We start from the raw sequence: 25,526 nt of genomic DNA, 5'->3' as shown, positions 1-25,526 counted from the left end.
TATATAACTCTCATCCTATACCTGTGTGTATATAACTGATCCTTTACCTGTGTGTATATAACTCATCCTATACCTGTGTGTATATAACTCTCATCCTATACCTGTGTGTATATAACTCATCCTATACCTGTGTGTATATAACCTATCCTATACCTGTGTGTATATAACTCTCATCCTATACCTGTGTGTATATAACTCTCATCCTATACCTGTGTGTATATAACTCATCCTATACCTGTGTGTATATAACTCTTATCCTATACCTGTGTGTATATAACGCTCATCCTATACCTGTGTGTATATAACTCTCATCCTATACCTGTGTGTATATAACTCTCATCCTATACCTGTGTGTATATAACGCTCATCCTATACCTGTGTGTATATAACTCATCCTATACCTGTGTGTATATAACTCTCATCCTATACCTGTGTGTATATAACTCTCATCCTATACCTGTGTGTATATAACTCTTATCCTATACCTGTGTGTATATAACTCTCATCCTATACCTGTGTGTATATAACTCTCATCCTATACCTGTGTGTATATAACTCTCATCCTATACCTGTGTGTATATAACTCTCATCCTATACCTGTGTGTATATAACTCTTATCCTATACCTGTGTGTATATAACTCTTATCCTATACCTGTGTGTATATAACTCTCATCCTGTACCTGTGTGTATATAACGCTCATCCTATACCTGTGTGTATATAACTCTCATCCTATACCTGTGTGTATATAACTCTCATCCTATACCTGTGTGTATATAACTCTTATCCTATACCTGTGTGTATATAACTCTCATCCTATACCTGTGTGTATATAACTCTCATCCTATACCTGTGTGTATATAACTCATCCTATACCTGTGTGTATATAACTCTCCTGCAACCTCCAGCAGCTAACGGCTACCAATACTCTTACTAAAGAGGATTACATGGACACAGCATTAGCCCAGTCCTGTCTTGAAAGGGAAACTACCCATAAAAGGACTTCAATATTTCTTTGCACTCCTCCGTGTCAGGAAGGCAAAGAATGACTGGGGATTATGGTTAGTGGGAGGATACTTGAAGCTTTGCTGGGGAGTTTGCCTCATCCTGGTGGCCAGGATCTGAATTCCCAACAGTAATTAAATATACTTGTGGACTCCCTGCCATTGGAAAGAAATAGCTAATTTTGCCTGTGATATCCTGACCAATACTGGAAGTCTCTATACTTAAGTAGTGGTGTAAACTATATATACTGACAGAACACACCCACATGACACGACTAGCCGAGGAGCATACTGACAGCAGGCACACACAACCACGACACGACTAGCCAAGAGTATACCGACAGCAGGCGTACACACAACCACGACACGACTAGCCAAGAGTATACCGACAGCAGGCGCACACAACCACATGACACGACTAGCCGAGAGTATACTGACAGCACACACACAACCACGACACGACTAGCCAAGAGTATACCGACAGCAGGCGCACACAACCACATGACACGACTAGCCGAGAGTATACTGACAGCACACACACAACCAGGAAGCAAACACAAGATGTAGTGAAATACACAGAGCACATGATCAGCCGGACACTTACCTCCCCTGTTAACAGTTTCAGTAGAGTGGATTTGCCAGCCCCGTTGGGTCCCACAAGAGCCACCCGAGTGTCAAGGTCTATCCCAAACTCCAGATTCCTGTAGATCAGGGGCTGCGTAGCAGAAATATGCAAGAAACATGAGGGCGAGTTATACCCCTTAACTACATCACACAGTACTTTACCGACAACCTTCTGCTAGGAGGGAGGGATCCACTACACTGCAGCCAAGTGTATTATTAGCAGGGGCCCGACGGGAGGGGTGGCTTGTAGGAGAAGAGAGGGGCCCGACGGTATAGATCGATTGTAGCTAGTGTAGCCCTACACTGCAGAAACAGTATTTTTATGAATAAATACAATTTATAACAAATGTATGTTAACTGGGTACAAGTATATAACTGCTAGTACCCAAGACAGCACAAACTATTAGGAGGGGGGAACTGGCAGACTTTCTGCCGGTAACTAAGATGGTGGTAAGGATTGTGTGTTTGGGACGGATCAGGGAGGTGGAAGGGTAATACCTATATTATAATACTTTCACCCTTACCAGCTAACTAATCACCTTCACTGCCAGAAACGTCAGAAGTGTGGTTTGCAGCTGAAATTAGCTGCCTTTTAAAATTACCAAAAAGAAATGGCAAATTCATAATCTAATGTTTCTGAAAAAAGAAGCAGCAGCTTTTACAACCATTTGTGTTATGACAGCACAAGCGTTATGTAAATTTCAGTGAGCAACCCAGAGTGAAGTTTTTTTTTTTTAAATGTGATCGAATTTGGCGGTGAAGCGTTGCCATGAAATATTTCAAAATAGGCCTCAATTAATACCTTGTGTTATGATAGAATATATATATAGCTTTATAAGAGGACAAGCGGCTACACACGCAGCAACACTATGAAATCGTGTTACCCCAACCTCTTTAAAAAACGCCCCCTTTCTTACCCCATCAGCGGTATAACGGAAGCTCACATTCTGCACCATAATGACAGGAGGGGGAATCTTCCCACAGGACTGGAAATAGAACGACAGCGTCTGAAAAAACAAAATGGGAGCGTCAGAGCAAAAAAGAAAATGTATGCTTACCTGATAAATTTGTTTCTATTTAGACACGATGAGTCCACGGATCATCTTAATTACTACTGGGATATTCACCTCCTGGTCAACAGGAGGAAGCAAAGAGCACCACAACAGAGCTGATAAATAGTTCATCCCTTCCCTCCCACTCCAGTCATTCGACCGAAGTTAGGAAGAGAAAGGAAAAGCCAAGGTGCAGAGGTGTCTGAAGTTTATAATAATTAACAACCTGTCTAAAAGAACAGGGCGGGCCGTGGACTCATCGTATCTAAAAAGAAACAAATTTATCAGGTAAGCATAAATTTTCTTTTTAAAGACACGATGAGTCCACGGATCATCTTCATTACTTATGGGATACAATACCCAAGCTAGAGTACACGGATAAGGGAGGGACAAGACAGGGAACCTAAACGGAAGGCACCAATGCTTGAAGAACCTGTCTCCCAAAATCAGCCTCAGCCGAGGCAAAAGTATCACATTTATAGAGTTTTGAAAAAGTGTGAAGAGAGGACCAAGTTGCAGCCTTGCAAATCTGTTCTACAGAAGCTTCATTTTTGAATGCCCATGAAGAAGCAACAGCCCTTGTGGAATGAGCCGTAACCCTCTCGGGAGGCTGCTGTCCAGCCGTCTCATATGCAAAACGTATGATACTCTTCAGCCAAAAAGAAAGAGAGGTAGCCGTAGCTTTCTGACCCTTAAGTTTTCCAGAGAAAATTACAAACAAAGAAGACGATTGACGAAAGTCCTTAGTTGCTTGTAAGTAAAATTTTAAAGCACGGACTACGTTCCAAATTGTGCAGAAGACGTTCCTTCTGAGAAGAAGGATTAGGACACAAGGAAGGAACAACAATCTCCTGATTAATGTTCTTGTCTGAAATAACCTTAGGAAGAAAACCTAGTTTAGTACGTAAAACTACCTTATCTGAATGGAAAATAAGGTAAGGCGAAGTGTATTACAACGCCGAGAGCTCAGACAGACACTCTACGAGCTTAAGAAATCGCAACAAGAAATAAAACTTTTCAAGATAACTTAATATCTAAGGAATGCATAGGCTCAAACGGTGTCAGGGTTTTTCCCCTGTTTGCCATGTGCTGCTGGCAGCCATTTTACTCACCTCTCTTCCTGACTATGGTGCATTGTGGGGGATGCTGCTCACTTCCTGCACTTCCTTTTATGGCCAGACTGGTGTGCATCATCCATGTGAGACAGGATGCAGTCTCAGAATTGTGATGTCATCAATTATTATTTAAAGAGCCTCTGTTCAGTATACTTTGCGTTGTCTCAGACCTGTTTGTGAGAGTTCCTGTGTATTACCTGGCTGTCTGACGTCCTTCCTGGTTCCTGATCCCTGGCTTGTTCCTGACTCTGCTGTTTTCCTTGTTCCTGATTCCGGCTCGTCTGACTATTCGCTTTGGCTCCTGACTCGGCTCGTCTGACTACCAGCTCTGGTTTTGACTCCTGGCTTGTTATTTGACTTGTGGACTTATTATTTTTTGCTATTAATAAAGGTGTGATTATTTTTGCACTTCTTGTCTCAGTCTGATTCCTGGCACCCTGACAAACAGAGAACCATGAAGAACTTTGAGAACTAAATTCAGACTCCATGGAGGAGTAACTGGTTTGAACACAGGCCTGATCCTAACCAAGGCCTGACAAAATGATTGTACATCTGGGGCATCTGCTAGACGTTTGTGTAACAAAATAGATAAGGCAGAGATTTGACCCTTTAGGGAACTTGCAGATAAACCCTTCTCCAAACCTTCTTGGAGAAAAAAAACAAAATTCTGGGAATCCTAACCCTACTCCATGAGTAGCCCTTGGATTCACACCAATAGAGATATTTACGCCATATCTTATGGTAAATCTTTCTAGTTACAGGCTTACGAGCCTGAATCATGGTCTCTATGACCGAATCAGAAAAACCCTGCTTGAATAAAAAGTAAATTTATGCTTACCTGATAAATTAATTTCTTCTACGATAAGACGAGTCCACGGATTTCATCCTTACTTGCGGGATATTAACCTCCTGCTAACAGGAAGTGGCAAAGAGCACAACAGCAGAGCTGTCTATATAGCTCCTCCCTTCCCTCCACCCCCAGTCATTCGACCGAAGGTTTGGGAAGAGAAAGGAAAAGCTAAAGGTGCAGAGGTAACGTTGTAAAAAACATAATTTATGTAAGAACTTACCTGATAAATTCATTTCTTTCATATTAACAAGAGTCCATGAGCTAGTGACGTATGGGATATACATTCCTACCAGGAGGGGCAAAGTTTCCCAAACCTTAAAATGCCTATAAATACACCCCTCACCACACCCACAAATCAGTTTAACAAATAGCCAAGAAGTGGGGTGATAAGAAAAAAAGTGCGAAGCATATAAAATAAGGAATTGGAATAATTGTGCTTTATACAAAAAAATCATAACCACCACAAAAAAGGGTGGGCCTCATGGACTCTTGTTAATATGAAAGAAATGAATTTATCAGGTAAGTTCTTACATAAATTATGTTTTCTTTCATGTAATTAACAAGAGTCCATGAGCTAGTGACGTATGGGATAATGACTACCCAAGATGTGGATCTTTCCACACAAGAGTCACTAGAGAGGGAGGGATAAAATAAAGACAGCCAATTCCTGCTGAAAATAATCCACACCCAAAATAAAGTTTAACAAAAAACATAAGCAGAAGATTCAAACTGAAACAGCTGCCTGAAGAACTTTTCTACCAAAAACTGCTTCAGAAGAAGAAAATACATCAAAATGGTAGAATTTAGTAAAAGTATGCAAAGAGGACCAAGTTGCTGCTTTGCAGATCTGGTCAACCGAAGCTTCATTCCTAAACGCCCAGGAAGTAGATACTGACCTAGTAGAATGAGCTGTAATTCTCTGAGGCGGAATTTTACCCGACTCAACATAGGCAAGATGAATTAAAGATTTCAACCAAGATGCCAAAGAAATGGCAGAAGCTTTCTGGCCTTTCCTAGAACCGGAAAAGATAACAAATAGACTAGAAGTCTTACAGAAAGATTTCGTAACTTCAACATAATATTTCAAAGCTCTAACAACATCCAAAGAATGCAACGATTTCTCCTTAGAATTCTTAGGATTAGGACATAATGAAGGAACCACAATTTCTCTACTAATGTTGTTGGAATTCACAACTTTAGGTAAAAATTCAAAAGAAGTTCGCAACACCGCCTTATCCTGATGAAGAATCAGAAAAGGAGACTCACAAGAAAGAGCAGATAATTCAGAAACTCTTCTGGCAGAAGAGATGGCCAAAAGGAACAAAACTTTCCAAGAAAGTAATTTAATATCCAATGAATGCATAGGTTCAAATGGAGGAGCTTGAAGAGCCCCCAGAACCAAATTCAAACTCCAAGGAGGAGAAATTGACTTAATGACAGGCTTTATACGAACCAAAGCTTGTACAAAACAATGAATATCAGGAAGAATAGCAATCTTTCTGTGAAAAAGAACAGAAAGAGCAGAGATTTGACCTTTCAAGGAACTTGCGGACAAACCCTTATCTAAACCATCCTGAAGAAATTGTAATATTCTCGGTATTCTAAAAGAATGCCAAGAAAAATGATGAGAAAGACACCAAGAAATATAAGTCTTCCAGACTCTATAATATATCTCTCTGGATACAGATTTACGAGCCTGTAACATAGTATTAATCACAGAGTCAGAGAAACCTCTTTGACCAAGAATCAAGCGTTCAATCTCCATACCTTTAAATTTAAGGATTTCAGATCCTGATGGAAAAAAGGACCTTGAGACAAAAGGTCTGGTCTTAACGGAAGAGTCCACGGTTGGCAAGAGGCCATCCGGACAGGATCCGCATACCAAAACCTGTGAGGCCATGCCGGAGCTACCAGCAGAACAAACGAGCATTCCTTCAGAATCTTGGAGATTACTCTTGGAAGAAGAACTAGAGGCGGAAAGATATAGGCAGGATGATACTTCCAAGGAAGTGAAAATGCATCCACTGCCTCCGCCTGAGGATCCCGGGATCTGGACAGATACCTGGGAAGTTTCTTGTTTAGATGAGAAGCCATCAGATCTATTTCTGGAAGTTCCCACATTTGAACAATCTGAAGAAATACCTCTGGGTGAAGAGACCATTCGCCCGGATGCAACGTTTGGCGACTGAGATAATCCGCTTTCCAATTGTCCATACCTGGGTTATAAACCGCAGAGATTAGACAGGAGCTGGATTCCGCCCAAACCAAAATTCAAGATACTTCTTTCATAGCCAGAGGACTGTGAGTCCCTCCTTGATGATTGATGTATGCCACAGTTATGACATTGTCTTATCTGAAAACAATGAACAACTCTCTCTTCAGAAGAGGCCAAGACTGAAGAGCTCTGAAAATTGCACGGAGTTCCAAAATATTGATCGGAAATCTCACCTCCTGAGATTCCCAAACCCCTTGTGCCGTCAGATACCCCCACACAGCTCCCCAACCTGTAAGACTTGTATCTGTTGAGATTATAGTCCAGGTCGGAAGAACAAAGAAGCCCCCTGAACTAAACGATGGTGATCTGTCCACCATGTCAGAGAGTGTCGTAAAATCGGTTTAAAGATATTAATTGAGATATCTTTGAGTAATCCCTGCACCATTGGTTCAGCATACAGAGCTGAAGAGGTCGCATGTGAAAACGAGCAAAGGAGATCGCATCTGATGCGGCAGTCCTAAGACCCAACATTTCCATGCATAAGGCTACCAAAGGGAATGATTGTGACTGAATGTTTTGACAAGCTGATATCAATGTTAAACTTCTCTTGTCTGACAAGGACAGTCATAGACACTGAATTTATCTAGAAACCTAAAAAGGTTACCCTTGTCTGAGGAATCCATGAACTGATTGGTAAATTGATCCTCCAACCATGAACTTGAAGAAACAACACAAGTCGATTCGTATGAGATTCTTCGAAAATGAGAAGACTGAGCAAGTACCAAGATATCGTCCAAATAAGGAAATACCAAAACCCTATTCTCTGATTACAGAAAGAAGGGCACCGAGAACCTTTGAAAAAAATTCTTGGAACTGAGGCTAGGCCAAACAGTAGAGCCACAAAACTGGTAATGCTTGTCTAAAAAGAGAATCTCAGACACTAAAAGTGATCTGGATGAATCGGAATATGCAGATACACATCCTGTAAATCTATTGTAGACATATAATGCCCTTGCTAAACAAAAGGCAGGATAGTCCTACAGTAACCATCTTGAATGTTGGTATCCTAACATAACGATTCAATAATGATAGATCCAGAACTGGTCTGAAGGAATTGACCTTCTTTGGTACAATGAAGAGATAAAATAAAACCCCAGCCCCTGTTCCAGAACTGGAACTGGCATAAATACTCCAGCCAACTCTAGATCTGAAACACATTTCAGAAATGCTGAGCCTTGCTGTGTCAACTGGGACACGGGAAAGAAAAGAATCTCTTAGCAGGAGGCCTTAACTTGAAGCCAATTCTGTACCTTTCTGAAACAATGTTTCTGAAACCAGAGATTAAGAACGGAATTGATCCAAATTTCTTTGAAGAAAACGTAATCTGCCCCATACCAGCTGAGCTGGAATAAGGGCCGCACCTTCATAGATACTTAGGAGCTGGCTATAGGTTTCTATAAGGCTTGGATATATTCCAAACTGGAAATAGTTTCCAAACTGATACCGCTCCTGAGGATGAAGGATCAGGCTTTTGTTCCTTGTTGTGAGGAAAGGAACGAAATGATTATTTACCCTGGAAAGAAAGGGAAAGCAAAGTTGACTTAGAAGACATGTCAGCATTCCAAGTTTAATCCATAAAGCTTTTCTAGCTAAAATAGCTAGAGACATATACCTGACATCAACTCTAATGATATCAAAAGATGGTATCACCAATAAAATTATTAGCATGTTATAGAATAATAATAATGCTATAAAATTATGATCTGTTACTTGTTGCGCTAAAGCTTCTAACCAAAAAGTTGAAGCTGCAGCAACATCCGCTAAAAATATAGCAGGTCTAAGAAGATTACCTGAACATAAGTAAGCTTTTCTTAGAAAGATTCAATTTTCCTATCTAAAGGATCCTTAAATGAAGTACTATCTGCCATAGGAATAGTAGTACATTAGCAGGAGTAGAGACAGCCCCATAACCTTAGGGATTTTTGTCCCAAAAAACTCTAATCTGTCAGATGGCACAGGATATAATTTGCTTAAACGTCTAGAAGGAGTAAATAAATTACCCAAATTATTCCATTCCCTGGAAATTACTTCAGAAATAGCATCAGGGAGATAAAACACTTCTGGAATAACTACAGGAGATTTAAAAACCTTATTTAAACGTTTACATTTAGTATCAAGAGGACCAGAATCCTCTATTTCTAATGCAAATAACACTTCTTTAAGTAAAGAACGAATAAATTCCATCTTGAACAAATACAAAGATTTATCAGCATCAACCTCTGAGACAGAAACCTCTGAACCAGAAGAACCATTATCAGTATCAGAATGATGATGTTCATTTAAAAATTCATCTGAAAAAAGAGAAGTTTTAAAAGACTTTTATGTATACTAGAAGGAGAAATAACAGACATAGCCTTCTTAATGGATTTAAAAAAATAAAATCTCTTATGTTATCAGGAACACTCTGAAAATTAGATGTTGACGGACAGCAACAGGTAATGTAACAGTACTAAAGGAAATTTTATCTGCATTAATAAGTTTGACATAACATGCAATACAAATAACAGCTGGAGAAAACAGATACCAAAAGTTTATAGCAGACTTAGCTTGGTAGCTCCAGCACTGTGCAGTGATTTTCCTGTAGTATCTTCTGACTCAGTTGCAACGTGGAACATCTTGCAATATGTAAAAGAAAAAAAAAACAACATATAAAGCAAAATTGATCAAATTCCTTAAATGACAGTTTCAGGAATGGGAAAAAAAACGCCAGTGAACAAGCTTCTAGCAACCAGAAGCAATAAATAATGAGACTTAAATAATGTGGAGACAAAAATGACGCCCATATTTTTTAGCGCCAAAAAAGACGCCCACATTATTTGGCGCCTAAATGCTTTTGGCGCCAAAAATGACGCCACATCCGGAACGCCGACATCTTTGACGCAAAATAACGTCAAAAAATGACGCAACTTCCGGCGACACGTATGACGCCGGAAACGGAAAAGAATTTTTGCGCCAAAAAAGTCCGCGCCAAGAATGACGCAATAAAATGAAGCATTTTCAGCCCCCGCGAGCCTAACAGCCCACAGGGAAAAAAGTCAAATTTTTGAGGTAAGAAAAAATATGATAATTCAATGCATAATCCCAAATATGAAACTGACTGTCTGGAAATAAGGAAAGTTGAACATTCTGAGTCAAGGCAAATAAATGTTTGAATACATATATTTAGAACTTTATAAATAAAGTGCCCAACCATAGCTTAGAGTGTCACAAAAAATAAGACTTACTTACCCCAGGACACTCATCTACATGTTTGTAGAAAGCCAAACCAGTACTGAAACGAGAATCAGTAGAGGAAATGGTAAATATAAGAGTATATCGTCGATCTGAAAAGGGAGGTAAGAGATGAATCTCTACGACCGATAACAGAGAACCTTATGAAATAGACCCCGTAGAAGGAGATCACTGCATTCAATAGGCAATACTCTCTTCACATCCCTCTGACATTCACTGCACGCTGAGAGGAAAACCGGGCTCCAACTTGCTGCGGAGCGCATATCAACGTAGAATCTAGCACAAACTTACTTCACCACCTCCCTTGGAGGCAAAGTTTGTAAAACTGATTTGTGGGTGTGGTGAGGGGTGTATTTATAGGCATTTTAAGGTTTGGGAAACTTTGCCCCTCCTGGTAGGAATGTATATCCCATACGTCACTAGCTCATGGACTCTTGTTAATTACATGAAAGAAAAGTAAATTTATGCTTAACTGATAAATTGATTTCTTTTACGATATGCCGAGTCCACGGGTTTCATCCTTACTTGTGGGATACCAATACCAAAGCTTTTAGGACACGGATGAAAGGGAGGAACAAGACAGGAACCTAAACGGAAGGCACCACTGCTTGAAGAACCTTTCTCCCAAAAACAGCCTCAGAAGAAGCAAAAGTATCAAATTTGTAAAATTTGGAAAAAAGTATGAAGGGAGGACCAAGTCGCAGCCTTACAAATCTGTTCAACAGAAGCATCGTTTTTGAAAGCCCATGTGGAAGCCACAGCTCTAGTAGAATGAGCCGTAATTTTTTCAGGAGGCTGCTGTCCAGCAGTCTCATGCCAGGCGGATGATGCTTTTCAGCCAAAAAGAGAGAGGTAGCCGTAGCTTTTTGACCCCTACGCTTTCCAAAATAAACAAAAAAAAAAAAAAAAAAAAAAAAGAGGATGTTTGTCTGAAATCCTTGGTCGCTTGTAAGTAAAACTTCAAAGCACGGACCACATCCAAGTTATGCAATAGACATTCCTTCTTAGAAGGATTAGGACACAAGGAAAGAACAACAATTTCCTGATTAATATTCTTATTTGAAACAACCTTAGGAAGGAATCCAGGTTTAGTACGCAAAACCACCTTATCAGAATGGAATATAAGATAAGGGGAATCACATTGTAACGCAGAAAGCTCAGAAACTTTTCGAGCAGAAGAGATAGCAACTAAAAATAAAACCTTCCAAGATAACAGCTTAATATCTATGGAATGCATGGGTTCAAACGGAACCCCTTGAAGAACATTAAGAACTAAATTCAGACTCCATGGTGGAGCAACAGGTTTAAACACAGGCTTGATTCTGATTAAAGCCCGACAAAAAGACTGAACGTCTGGGACATGTGCCAGACGCTTGTGTAATAAAATTGACAAAGCCGAAATTTGTCCTTTTAAAGAACTAGCAGATAATCCCTTCTCCAATCCTTCTTGGAGAAAGGACAAGATCCTAGGAATCCTAATGTTACTCTATGAGTAACCCTTGGATTCACACCAATAAAGATATTTACGCCATATCTTATGGTAAATCTTTCTAGTGACAGGCTTGCGAGCCTGAATCAGAGTATCAATGACCGACTCAGAGAATCCCCGCTTAGATAAGATCAAACGATCAATCTCCAGGCAGTCAGCTGCAGAGAATTTAGATTTGGATGTTGGAACGGACCTTGAATGAGAAGGTCCTGTCTCAATGGCAGTTTCCACGGTGGCAGAGAAGACATGTCCACTAGATCCGCATACCAAGTCCTGCGTGGCCATGCAGGCGCTATTAGGATAACCGAAGCTCTCTCCTGTTTGATTCTTGCAATCACACGAGGCAGGAGAGGAAATGGTGGAAACACATAAGCCAGGTTGAACGACCAAGGCACTGCTAGAGCATCTATCAGTACAGCCTGGGGATCCCTTGACCTGGACCCGTAGCGTGGAAGTTTGGCATTCTGTCGAGATGCCATCAGATCCAATTCCGGTGTGCCCCATTGATGGATCAACGATGCCAACAACTCCGGATGGAGTTCCCACTCCCCCGGATGAAAAGTCTGACGACTTAGAAAATCCGCCTCCCAGTTCTCTACTCCTGGGATATAGATTGCTGATAGATGGCAAGAGTGAATCTCTGCCCATCGGATTATCTTTGATACCTCTATCATCGCAAGAGAACTTCTTGATCCCCCCTGATGATTGATATATGCTACAGTCGTGACATTGTCCGACTGGAATCTTATGAACTTGGTCAGTGCCAACTGAGGCCACGCCTGAAGCGCATTGAATATTGCTCTCAGTTCCAGAATATTGATTGGCAACTGAGACTCCGGAGTCCAAGTTCCCTGAGCCTTCAGGGAATTCCAGACTGCACCCCAGCCCAAGAGGCTGGCGTCCGTTGTCACTATAACCCATGATGGTCTGCGGAAGCACATTCCCTGGGACAGATGATCCTGTGACAACCACCAAAGAAGAGTGTCTCTGGTCTCTTGATCCAGATTTATCGGAGGAGATAAATTTGCATAATCCCCATTCCACTGTCTGAGCATGCACAGTTGCAGTGGCCTGAGATGAAAGCAAGCAAACTGAACTATGTCCATTGCTGCTACCATTAATCCAATGACCTCCATACACTGCGCCACTAATGGCCGAGGAATGGACTGAAGAGCTCGGCAAGTATATAGAATTTTTGATTTTCTGACCTCCGTCAAATATTTTCATGTCTACCGAGTCTATGAGAGTTCCCAAGAATGGAACTCTTGTTTGTGGAACAACTGAACTCTTTTCTATATTCCCTTTCCAACAGTGAGTTCTTAGAAATGACAACACGATGTCCGTGTGAGATTTGATCAGATGATAACTTGACGCCTGAACCAAAATATCTTCCAGATAGGGCGCCACTGCTATGCCCCGCGGCCTGAGAACCGCTAGAAGGGACCCTAGCACCTTTGTGAAGATTCTGGGAGCTGAGGCCAACCCAAAGGGAAGGGCCACGAACTGATAATGCTTGTCCAGAAAGGCAAACCTTAGAAACAGTTGATGATCCTTGTGGATAGGAATGTGAAGGTACGCATCCTTTAGGTCCACAGTGGTCATGTATTGACCCTGGATCATTGGTAAGATTGTTCGTATAGTCTCCATCTTGAACGATGGGACCCTGAGAAATTTGTTTAGACACTTAAAATCCAAAATAGGTCTGAAAGTTCCCTCTTTTTTGGGAACCACGAAAAGGTTTGAGTAAAACCCCTGTCCCTGTTCTGGAACTGGACAAATTACTCCCATGGAATAGAGGTCTTTTACACAGTTTCAGAACACCTCTTTTTGTCTGGTCTACAGACAAACGTGAAAGATGAAATCTCCCTCTTGGGGGAACATTTTTGAATTCCAGTTGAAACCCCTGGGTCACAATTTCTAATGCCCAGGGATCTTGCACATCCCTTGCCCAAGCCTGAGCAAAGAGAGAAAGTCTGCCGCCTACTAGATCCGGTCCCGGATCGGGGGCTGCCCCTTCATGCTGTCTTGGTAGCAGCAGCAGGCTTTTTGGTTTGTTTACCCTTATTCCAGGTCTGATTAGGTCTCCAGACAGACTTGGATTGAGCAAAATTTCCTTCCTGCTTATTGGTGAAAGGGGAAGCAGAGGGTACTCCTCTGAAATTTCGAAAGGAACGAAAATTAATTTTACCCCTCATCCTAAGAGGTTTGTCTTGAGGTAGGGCATGGCTTTTACCTCCAGTAATGTCAGCAATGATTTCCTTCAATTCAGGGCCGAACAGGGTCTTACCTTTGAAAGGAATAGTTAACAGTTTAGACTTTGATGATACATCAGCAGACCACGATTTTAACCATAGCGCTCTGCACGCCAATATGGCAAAGCCTGCATTTTTTGCTGCTAATTTAGTAATCTGAAAAATAGCATCTGTGATAAAAGAATTTGCTAGTTTGAGAGCTTTTATTCTGTCCAAAATGTCGTCTAGGGGCGTCTCTACTTTCAGAGACTCCTCAAGGGTGTCAAACCAGAAAGCCGCCGCCGTAGTTACTGGAACAATGCAGGCAGCAGGTTGTAACAAGAAAACCTGGTGAATTTCTTTAGAAGACCCTCTAATTTTTTATCCATAGGATCTTTGAAAGCACAACTGTCCTCAATAGGTATAGTTGTACGCTTAGCTACAGTAGATATTGCTCCCTCCACCTTAGGGACCGTTTGCCAAGAGTCCTTAATGGAGTCTGATATGGGAAACATTTTCTTAAAATTAGGAGGGGGAAGAGAACGGTATGCCTGGTCTATCCCATTCCTTTCTAACAATTTCCGAAATTCTTTTGGGAACTGGAAAAACCATCAGTGTAAGTAGGAACTTCTAGATATTTATCCATCTTACACAATTTTTCTGGAGGAATTGCAATAGGTTCACAATCATCCAGAGTCGCTAGGACCTCCCTGAGTAACAGGCGAAGGTGTTAAAGTTTAAATTTAAAGGACGCTAAGTCCGTATCTGTCTGAGGTAACATTCCCTGAATCTGAAATTTCTCCCTCAGACAATAATTCCCTGAACCCCAATTCAGAGCATTGTGAGGGTACATCGGAAATTGCTACTAAAGCATTAGAGGGTTCAGTATTTACTAGGGTTGCACCGATACCGATACTAGTATCGGTACCGATACCAAGTATTTGCATGAGTACTTGTACTCGTGCAAATGCACCGATACTTAAACCAATACCTCCAATTCCTACCCATATGCCATCTTGTGGCGTTTTTCAAACTATGTTCCCATTTCATTTTAAGCTTGAGTGGAGACTTAAATAAAAATTGTTCACTTCTGTTCTGCCAATACAAATTGCTGTTATTTGTATTATTTTACGTCAGAGCAGTGCTTTAAAAGCTGCTACTTTACAGCTGGAAGCCTCTCATCTTTCACAATTATGCTCAAAATATACTGTACTCTGAGAAACACCCTTAGCCAGGGCTGGACTGGGAATAAAAAGCAGCCCTGGAAAAATATGAAGACCAGCCTTATTTTCTGTTGAGTCAGTAGAATACAAATGCCCCATTTTTCTCAAAGGAGATTACTGGGACACTCCTTCCCCAATATTTTCAGAATTAAATTATATTACTTTGTATTAAGTACAAATGTCAGATAGTTATATAGGCACCCTACAACTCAATTGAATCCAGTAATAGCCCCTTTAAATTGTAGCTTTCCAGTTCCAGCTGCTGCAGCTGTTATTTATTGTTAATATTTGTTATTGCAATAATTTTATTTATAAACATGTTCTGTGAACTTTGTGGCAACAAGCACATAAAACTGTTTAATTATTTCAAAATGTCTTTTGAGATACAGTTCATAATTATAAAGAAGCAATCTTAAATCATTAGTCTGTATTGTGCCTGGTAAACTGTCATGACATTAAAAAAGTATCGGTATTTGGTATCGGTGAGTATTTGAAAAAAAGTATCGGTACTTTTACTCTGTCTTAAAAAAATGGTATCGGTGCAACCCTAGTATTTACATTACCTACTGCGTTCACTTTGCAAAACTGGCAGTTTAGATAATACCTCAGTTAGAGTAGTTGACATAACTGCAGCCATATCTTGCAAAGTAAAAGAATTAGACGCACTAGAGGTACTAAGTGTCACTTGTGTGGGTGTTAAAGGTTGTGACACTTGGGGAGAATTAGATGGCATATCCTGATTCTCTTCAGACTGAGAATCATCCTTAGACATACTTTCATTTCCTAAAATATGTTCCTTACAGTGTAAGGCTCTATCAGTACAAGAGGTACACAATGTAAGAGGGGGTTCCACAATGGCTTCTAAACACAAAGCAATGAGTTTCCTCAATGTCAGACATGTTAAAGTAGCAATAACCACAACAGTTGGTAAATACTTTATTTGTTGACAAAAACAATTTTGCAAAAAAATGAGTACTGTGCCTTTAAGAAATAACACAATCTTTTTCTCAAGCACGCTTAAAAACGTCTATGAATGTTTAAAAAGTAGATATAGACATATAAATTACCAAAAATTATTGCATCCACATGCAAGGATTGAATTTACTCTTTACAGGAACATTACTTTCAAAAAATACAATTTTCTAAATAATGACCCCTGCACCCAGATAACTGCCAAACAAATAGACACCAATCCGGATAGTGTAAAACACAGATAGGGCCCAACCGGAGCTAATGTCTGCTGTCTCCTTCAGAGTAAACTGCGCATCTGAGGCGTGAAACTAGGCCCCGCCCACAATGGACGTCGCACTAAGAAATTTAACTACCGCATGGGAAGCGGTTATAAAACAGCTAAGTGGTCCCCAAACCTCTACACACAAAATAAGATCTTTTATTGCTGTCCTTCATAAATAAACTTATGAAAAAAAGGCCCCAGTGTCAATGTATATGCTGCTTATGAAATGTGCTGCAATAATGTAAGAAAGAAAACACCCAGTAGGACAGTAACTCCCCTTTACATTTAGGACTACTGCTTACCCTGTTCCCATTATAAGGAACCAAATACAGCCAATTCTGATATACAAAGTTTCCTCAGAAAAATTAGGCTGACACATACCTTAAATGCCGCTTATTGCATGAGACCGTCCTCCACACTGAAGAGTTTCCTTCATATTACCTTCAGATTAGTGGGAACCATAACTGACCTTAGTAACTGCTACTAAGATAATCAATTTCAGGGAGAAATCTTCCATATCCTCCCTGAGCAAAATAGTACTCACCGGTACCATTTAAAATAAAAATCATCTTGATTGGAGAAATTAAAACTATCATTTTGTCACCACTATCACTTTACCCTTCCTATTACTAGCATAGGCAAAGAGAATGACTGGGGGGAGGAGTTAAGGGAGGAGCTATGTAACAGCTCTGCTGTGGTGCTCTTTGCCACTTCCTGTTAGCAGGAGGATAAATCCCACAAGTAAGGATGAAACCCGTGGACTCGGCATATCTTGTAATAGAAAATAAAATATAATCTGTCTGAAAAATGACAGGGAGAGCCGTGGACTCGTCGTATAGTAAATTAATTTCTTCTATCAGGTAAGCATAAATTTACTTTTCTTCTACATGATACGACCAGTCCACGGATTTCATCCTTACTTGTGGGATACAATACCAAAGCTACAGGACACGGATGAAACAGGAGGGACAATATAAAAGAATAGTGAGAGTGTGGTATACACCAACGTGTACCACACCCTTAGGGGACGCCTCCTTATATACCAAAATACAATAACAATAAGATATAGTAACAACAAAAGTAGGATAACCAATATTTCTAAATTATTGATATCACAAATAACCAAACCAAGTCCATATATCTAGTGGTGGAAATAAATCCAAAAGAGGTGTATCCAAAGATGAAGAGGCAGCTCTCAGTCATACAAGACAGAGACCTAAACAGAAGGCACCACTGCTTGAAGAACTTTTCTCCCCAAAACAGCCTCAGAAGAAGCAAAAAGTATCAAATTTATAAAATTTGGAAAAAGTATAAAGAGACGACCAAATCGCAGCCTTGCAAATATGTTCAACAGAAGCATTGTTTTTAAATGCCCATATGGAAGCCACAGCCCTAGTAGAATGAGCCGTAATTCTTTCAGGAGGCTGCTGTCCAGCAGTCTCATATGCCAGGCGGATGATACTCCTCAGCCAAAAAGAAAGAGGTAGCCGTAGCTTTCTGACCCCTACGCTTTCCAGAATAAACAATGAATAATGAAGATGATTGACAGAAATCCTTAGTTGCCTGTAAGTAAAACTTCAAGGCACAGACCACGTCCAGGTTATGTAATATACGCTCCTTCTTAGGAGGAGGATTAGGACACAAAGAAGGAACAACAATTTCCTGATTAATATTCTTATTTGAAACAACCTTAGGAAGAAATAAAAGGTTTGGTACGCAAAACCACCTTAGCAGAATGAAATATAAGGTAAGGCGAAGCACATTGTAACGCTGAAAGCTGAAACTCTGCGAGCAGAAGAAATAGCAACCAAAAACAGAACTTTCCAAGATAACAACTTAATATCTATGGAATGCATAGGTTCAAACGGAACCCCTTGAAGAACATTAAGAACTAAATTCAAACTCCAGGGAGGAGTAATTGGTCTAAATACAGGCTTAATTCTAGATAGAGCCTGACAAAAAGACTGAACATCTGGCACATCTGTTTGTGAAACAAAATCGACAAAGCAGAAATTTGTCCCTTTAAGGAACTCGCCGATAACCCTTTCTCCAATCCTTCTTTTAGAAAAGACAGAATCCTGGGAATCCTAACTTTACTCCATGAGTAGCCCTTGAATTCACACCAATAAAGATATTTACACCATATCTTATGATAGATTTTTCTAGTGACAGGCTTACGTGCCTGAATCAGAGTATCTATGACCGAATCAGAGAATCCCCGCTTAAATAAAATCAAGCGTTCAATCTCCAAGCAGTCATCTGCAGAGAATTTAGATTTGGATGTTGGAAAGGTCCTTAAATGAGAAGGTCCTGTCTCAGAGGAAGTTTCCATGGTAGCAGAGAAGACATGTCCACTAGATCCGCATACCAAATCCTGCGTGGCCACGCAGGTGCGATCAAGATTACCGGAGCTCTCTCCTGTTTGATCCGAGCAATCACACGTGGAAGGAGAGGAAACGGTGGAAACACATAAGCTAGGCTGAACGACCAAGGCACTGCCAAGGCATCTATCAGTTCGGCCTGGATCCATATCTTGGAACCTTAGCATTCTGTTGAGATGCCATCAGATCCAATTCCGGCCTGCCCCATTCGAGGATCAGTGAGGCAAACACCTCCGGGTGGAGTTCCCACACCCCCGGAAGAAAAGTCTGTCACTTCCCAGTTTTCTACTCCTGGGATGTAGATTGCCAACAGATAACAAGAGTGGGTTTCTGCCCATCGGATTATCTTGGATACTTCTATCATCGCTAAGGAACTCCTCGTTCCCCCTGATGATTGATATAAGCCACAGGCATGATATTGTCTGACTGGAATCTGATGAATTTGTCCGAAGCCAACTGAGGCCATGCCTGAAGCGCATTGAATATTGCTCTCAATTCCAGAATATTGATTGGAAGAAGTGACTCCGACCGAGTCCATACACCCTGAGCCTTCAGGGAATTCCAGACTGCACCCCAGCCTAGTAGACTGGCGTCCGTTGTCACTATCACCCACGATGGTCTGCGGAAACACGTCCCCTGGGACAGATGATCCGGCGACAACCACCAAAGAAGAGAGTCTCTATCTCCTCAGATAAATCTGGATCAAGAGACCAAACTCACATAGTCCCCATTCTACTGTCCAAGCATGCACAGCTGCAGTGGTCCGAGATGAAAGCGAGCAAACTGAATGATGTCCATTGCCGCTACCATTAATCCAATTACCTCCATACACTGAGCCACTGATGGCCAAGGAATGGACCGAAGTGCTCGGCAAGTATTTAGAATTTTTAATTTTCTGACCTCCGTCAGATAAGTTGATGCCTGAATCAAAATGTCGTCCAGATAAGGCGCCACTGCTATGCCCCGCGGTCTGAGAACCGCCAGAAGGGACCCTAGAACCTTTGTGAAGATTCTGGGTGCTGTGGCCAACCCGAAGGGATGAGCCACAAATTGAAAAGGTTTGTCCAGGAAGGCAAACTTTAGGAACTGATGATGATCCTTGTGGATAGGGATATGAAGGTATGCATCCTTCAAGTCCACGGTAGTCATATATTGACCCTCTTGGATCATTGGTAAAATTGTTTGGATAGTCTCCATCTTGAACGATGGGACTCTGAGAAACTTGTTTAGACACTTGAGGTCTAAAACGGGTCTGAAAGTTCCCTCTTTTTTTGGGAACCAAGAAAAGATTTGAGTAAAACCCCTGTCCCTGTTCCAACCTTGAAACGGGACAAATGACTCCCATAGTAGAGAGGTCTTTTACACAACGTAAGAACGCCTCTTTTTATCTGGTCTACAGATAATCGTGAAAGAAGAAATCTCCCTCTTGGGAGAAAATCCTTGAATTCCAGTTGATACCCGTGGGTCACTATTTCCAATGCCCAGGGTTTTTTTTATAATTTCCGAAATCCTTTTAGGAACCGGAAAAACATCAATGTAAGTAGGCACCTCTAGATATTTGTCCATTTTACACAATTTCTCTGGTGGTATCACAATAGGGTCACAATCATCCAGAGTCCCTAAAACCTCTGGAAGTAACAGGCGGAGGCGTTCAAGCTTAAATTTAAAGGACATGCTGTCCGAATCTGTCTGAGGTAACATATTTCCAGAGTCTGAAAGTTCTCCCTCAGAAAGCAATTCCCTGACCCCCAACTAAGAGCCCTGTGAGGGTACATCGGAAATAGCCAATAAAGCATCAGAGGATTCCGTATTCACGTTAATACCTGGCCTACTGCGTTTACCCTGTTACACTGGTAATTTAGATAATACCTCTGTAAGAGTAGTTGACATAACTGCAGCCATATCCTGCAGGGTGAAAGAATTAGACGCACTTGAGGTACTTAGCGTCGCTTGTGTGGGTGTTAAAGGTTGTGACACTTGGGGAGAATTGGATGGCATATCCTGATTCTCTTCAGACTGAGAATCATCCTTAGGCACAGTTTCTTTACCTAAAATATGTTTTTTACATTGTAAGGCCCTTTCAGTACAAGAGGTACACAAAGTAAGAGGGGGTTCCACAATGGCTTCTAAAACAGAGCAATTAATTAGTTTCCTCAATGTCAGACATGTTGAACATACTAGTAATAACCACAATAGTCGTATAACACCTTATTTATTGATTTCAACAAATATTTGAAAAATGTGTACTGCGCCTTTAAGAAATAAAAAAAAGCGCACAATTTTTCCTAAACTGCCTAAAACGTTAAATAACGCTACACAATTAAATATACTTATTAAATTGGGCCAAAAATGATTGCACCCTATGAGCAAAGGGTGAATTTAACCTCTAAGACATTTTATGGCAAAAAATATATCTTAATTGAAAAAAAGACCCCGCCCATCATGGACGTCATTTTACCAGTCTGTATAACCACATAGGAAGCGGTTTGAAAAGAAAGCCATGTGGTCCCCTTAAACACTACTATAACACTGCAGCCATACTGATTATTTGTTGCTTTATCAAATAAAAACCGTTAAGCTGCCTCTCCCAGTGTCCCATAGAATATTGCTTTCAGCCAGTACTATGTCAATTAAAGAAATAAACACAGGATTTTCAGTAATACCCTATGTGTACAGGTCTACTGCTTACCCCTTCCCTTGCAGGGAAAAAATGTCAGCCAGTTCTGATATACCAAGTCTCGTCAGAATTAAAAGACTGAACATACCTCAATGCTGCTTGTAGCATAAAACCATTCTCCACACTGAAGACTTCTCTTGCACTACTTTCAGAAACTCAGTGGGAACCAACGTAGATCTTAGTTACATCTGCTAAGATCATCAACCTCAGGGCAGAAATCTTCATCTTCCAGATCTCCCTGAGAAAAATAATACTCACCGGTACCATTTAAAATAAACTTCTTGATTGAAGAATCTAAAACTAACACCTCACTTTACCTCTTCCTATTACTAACACAGGCAAAGAGAATGACTGGGGGTGGAGGGAAGGGAGGAGCTATATATACAGCTCTGCTGTGGTGCTCTTTGCCACTTCCTGCTAGCAGGAGGTTAATATCCCACAAGTAAGGATGAAATCCGTGGACTCGTCGTATCATGTAGAAGAAATTAAGCGTTCAATCTCCAAGCAGTCAGCTTCAGAGAAACTAGATTTGGGTGAATTAGAAGGTCCTTCCTCAACAGAAGTCTCCAAGGTGGTAGAGATGACATGTCCACCAGATCTGCATACCAAATCCTGTGAGGCCAAGCAGGTGCAATGAGGATCACCAATGCCCTCTCCTGCTTGATTCGAGCAATGACCCGAGGAAGAAGCGCAAACTGAGGAAATAGGTATGCAAGGCTGAAAGACCAAGGAACCGCCAGAGCATCTATCAGTTCGGCCTGGGGATCCCTGGACCTCGACCCGTATCTCGGGAGCTTGGCATTCTGACGAGATGCCATGATATCTAACTCCGGCCGACCCCATTTGAGAATCAGGTTGGAGAACACTTACGGATGGAGTTCCCACTCTCCCGGATGAAAAGTCTGCCTGCTCAGAAAGTCTGCCTCCCAGTTGTCCACCCCTGGGATGTGGATCGCTGACAGATAGCAAGAATGGGCCTCCGCCCACCAGATTATCTTGGCTACCTCAGTCATCGCTAAGGAACTCCTCGTTCCTCTCTGATGATTGATGTAAGCCACTGACGTTATGTTGTCCGTCTGGAATCTGATAAACTGGGCCGAAGCAAACTGAGTCCAGGCCAGAAGAGCATTGAAGGTCGCTCTTAGTTCCAGAATGTTTATAGGAAGAACAGACTGACTGAGTCCACACTCCCTGAGCCTTTAGGGAACCCCAGACAGCTCCCCACCCCAGAAGGCTGGCTTCTGTTGTCACAATCACCCAGGACGGTCTGCGAAAGCAGGTTCCCTGGGATAGATGATCCAGAGACAACCACCATTGAAGTCCCTCGTCTCCTGTTCCAGGGTTATTCGAGGAGACAAGCCTGCATAATCTCCATTCCACTGCCTGAGCATGTTTAACTGCAGAGGTCTGAGGTGGAACCGAGCAAACGGGATGATGTCCATTGCCGCCACCATCAGTCCGATTACTTCCATGCACTGAGCCACTGATGGCCGAGAAGTGGATTGAAGGGCTCGACAGGTATCTAGAATTTTTGATTTCCTGACTTCTGTCAGAAAAATCTTCATAGATATAGAATTGATTAGAAAAGTCACCAATGTCTTCGGGATTAAGGAAGTCTTTTCTAGATTTACCTTCCACCCGTGAGTTCTCAGGAAGGATAGCACAACGTCGGTATGAGATCTTGCTTGTTGAGAAGACGACGCCCGGAATAGAATGTCCAGATAAGGTGCCACCGCAATGCCCCGTGGTCTTAGAACCGCCAGTAGAGACCGCAGAACTTGTGAAAATTCTGGGTGCCGTGGCCAGACCGAAAGGAAGAGCCACGAACTGAAAGTGTTTGTCCAGAAAAGCAAACCTCAGGAACCTGTGATGATCTCTGTGGATAGGAACATGTAGATAAGCATCCTTTAAATCCACTGTCATAAATTGACCCTCCTGGATCAATGGAAGAATGGTACGAATAGTTTCCATCTTGAATGACGGAACTCTGAGAAACTTGTTTAGACTCAAGGTCTAAGATAGGTCTGAAAGTTCCCTCCTTTTTGGGAACCACAGATTTGAATAAAAACCCTGCCCCTGTTCCTGTACTGGAACGGGAACAATCACTCCCAGGGAGGAGAGGCCTCTTACACAATGTAAGAACACCTCTTTATCTGGTTTGCAGATAATCTTGAAAGAAGAAATGTTCCTCTGGGAGGAAATTTTTTTAACTCCAGTTTGTATCCCTGAGACACTATTTCTACTGCCCAGGGATCCTGAACGTCCCAAACCCAAGCCTGAACGAAGAACAAAGAAGATCAGGGGCATGCCCTTCATGCCGTTTTGGATTCAACAGCAGGCTTCTTGGATTGTTTACCCTTGTTCCAAGACTGGTTGGGTCTCCAAGTAGGCTTAGATTGTTCTGGTTTAGAGGAGGAAGAGAAAGTATTTCCCTTGAAATTTTGAAAGATACAAAAATTATTCTGTTGTCCTTTCTGTTTGTTTCTCTTATCCTGAGGAAGGAGTTGACCCTTAACTTATTATTATCGGTTATTTGTAGACAACAGATTCCGCAGCGCTAACCTCCCATGATATCAGAGATCATTTCTGTCAGGCCAGGTCCAAACCAGGTCTTCCCCTTGTAAGGAATCACTAGAAGCTTAGACTTAGATGACACGTCCGCAGACCAGGGTTTTAACCATAAGGCTCTGCGGGCTAGGATAGAGAACCCCGAACTCTTAGCTGCCAATTTAGTAATTTGCAGAGAAGCGTCAGTAATAAAAGCATTGGCTAACTTCAGAGCTTTAATACTATCTTGGATCTCCTCTAAGGAAGTCTCAGTCCTGAGAGACTCAGACAAAGCATCAAACCAATATGCTGCCACACTAGTAACAGTAGCAATGCACGCAGCTGGCTGCAATAGCAGACCCTGGTGAACAAATCTTTTTAAGTAGACCCTCCAACTTTTTGTCCATGGGATCTTTAAAAGCACAACTATCCTCAATGGGAAGAGTAGTTCGCTTGGCTAAGGTGGAAATAGCCCCTTCCACCTTAGGAACAGTCTGCCAAGTCTCCCTGACAGAGTCAGCTATAGGAAACATCTTCTTGAAAATAGGAGAGGGAGAGAAGGGAATACCTGGTCTCTCCCACACCTTGGAAACAATGTCTGAAGCTCGCTTTGGCACTGGAAAAACGTTTGAGTAAGAGGGAACTTCAAAATATCTGTCCAATTTACTTGACTTCGCAGGAGCGACCACTACTGTAGAATCACAATCTGCAGGAGCGACCACTACTGTAGAATCACAGTCTAAAGTACCAAAACCTCCCTGAGTAACAGGCGGAGGTGTTCTAGTTTAAACCTGAAAGATACAACCTCTGAATCAGTCAAAGGCAATGAACTTTCTGAGTATGAAATTTCGCCTTCTGATAGAACCTCTATACCCTCCATCTCAGTTCCCTGGGAGGGTACATCCGAGAATGCCACCATTGCATCGGAAACCTCACTGGTAACATGGTTGTCTTTCCTCTTACGCTTGCCTTGAAGCATAGGAAAAGCAGACAACGCATCAGAAATTGTAGAAGACATAAGTGCAGCTATGTCTTAAGGTAACTCCAGCAGGTGCTAGAGCAGAAGTACAGGGCACTGCTTGCGCGAGCGTTAAAGTTTGGGACGCTTGGGGAGAAAGCTGCGGCATACTCTGAATCTCTTCATTAGACTCCTGAGAAGCATCCGCCTTTGAAAATGTTTGCTCATGAAAAATCTTTTCCCTATAACTTAAAGCCCTCTCAATACAAGGAGGGACAAAAAGGGATTGGTGGTTCCACATTGGCATCCAAACACATGGAGCAAGTAACATCTTGCACGGCTCCCATGTCCATACTGAAGCATGGTAAAACAACAATGTAATAAAAACTTTTTTTTTTTTTTTTTTTTTTTTTTTATAAAAGTAAAATTACAATAAACCGTTACTGGCCCTTTAAAATTTAAAAATAAACGTTTTTACTGCAGGGAGAAAAAATGTGTCCCAAAATAAAAAACAAAATTTATACAGATTGCTTTAACTCAAAGAATTTTGAATGTCTAAAACGATACTGTGTCTTTAAATTTTAAACGGAAACTATTTCCCTGCCTTAAGAGAAAAAAAACGTATCCTCAATTAAA

General features: G+C 41.4%; 1 protein-coding gene across 3 annotated transcripts in view; it reads right to left on the bottom strand.

Annotated features, from left to right (window-relative positions):
• The window catches only part of ABCF2 (ATP binding cassette subfamily F member 2), a 131,291-nt gene that overhangs the window by 41,427 nt on the left and 64,338 nt on the right, over positions 1-25,526 (bottom strand). For all 3 annotated transcript variants that reach the window (XM_053713247.1, XM_053713249.1, XM_053713248.1), the window contains exons 10-11: positions 2,545-2,634; positions 1,608-1,718 (exon numbers count right to left, since the gene is read on the bottom strand). In XM_053713247.1, the coding sequence (XP_053569222.1) occupies positions 1,608-1,718; positions 2,545-2,634 (201 nt within the window). The remainder of the gene's footprint in view (positions 1-1,607; positions 1,719-2,544; positions 2,635-25,526) is intronic.

This window comes from Bombina bombina, chromosome 5, assembly GCF_027579735.1.
Source record: "Bombina bombina isolate aBomBom1 chromosome 5, aBomBom1.pri, whole genome shotgun sequence".
NCBI classification, from domain to species: Eukaryota; Metazoa; Chordata; class Amphibia; order Anura; family Bombinatoridae; genus Bombina; species Bombina bombina.
The sequence above is the reverse complement of the archived record's forward strand: the minus strand, read 5'-3'. Positions and strand labels throughout refer to the sequence as shown.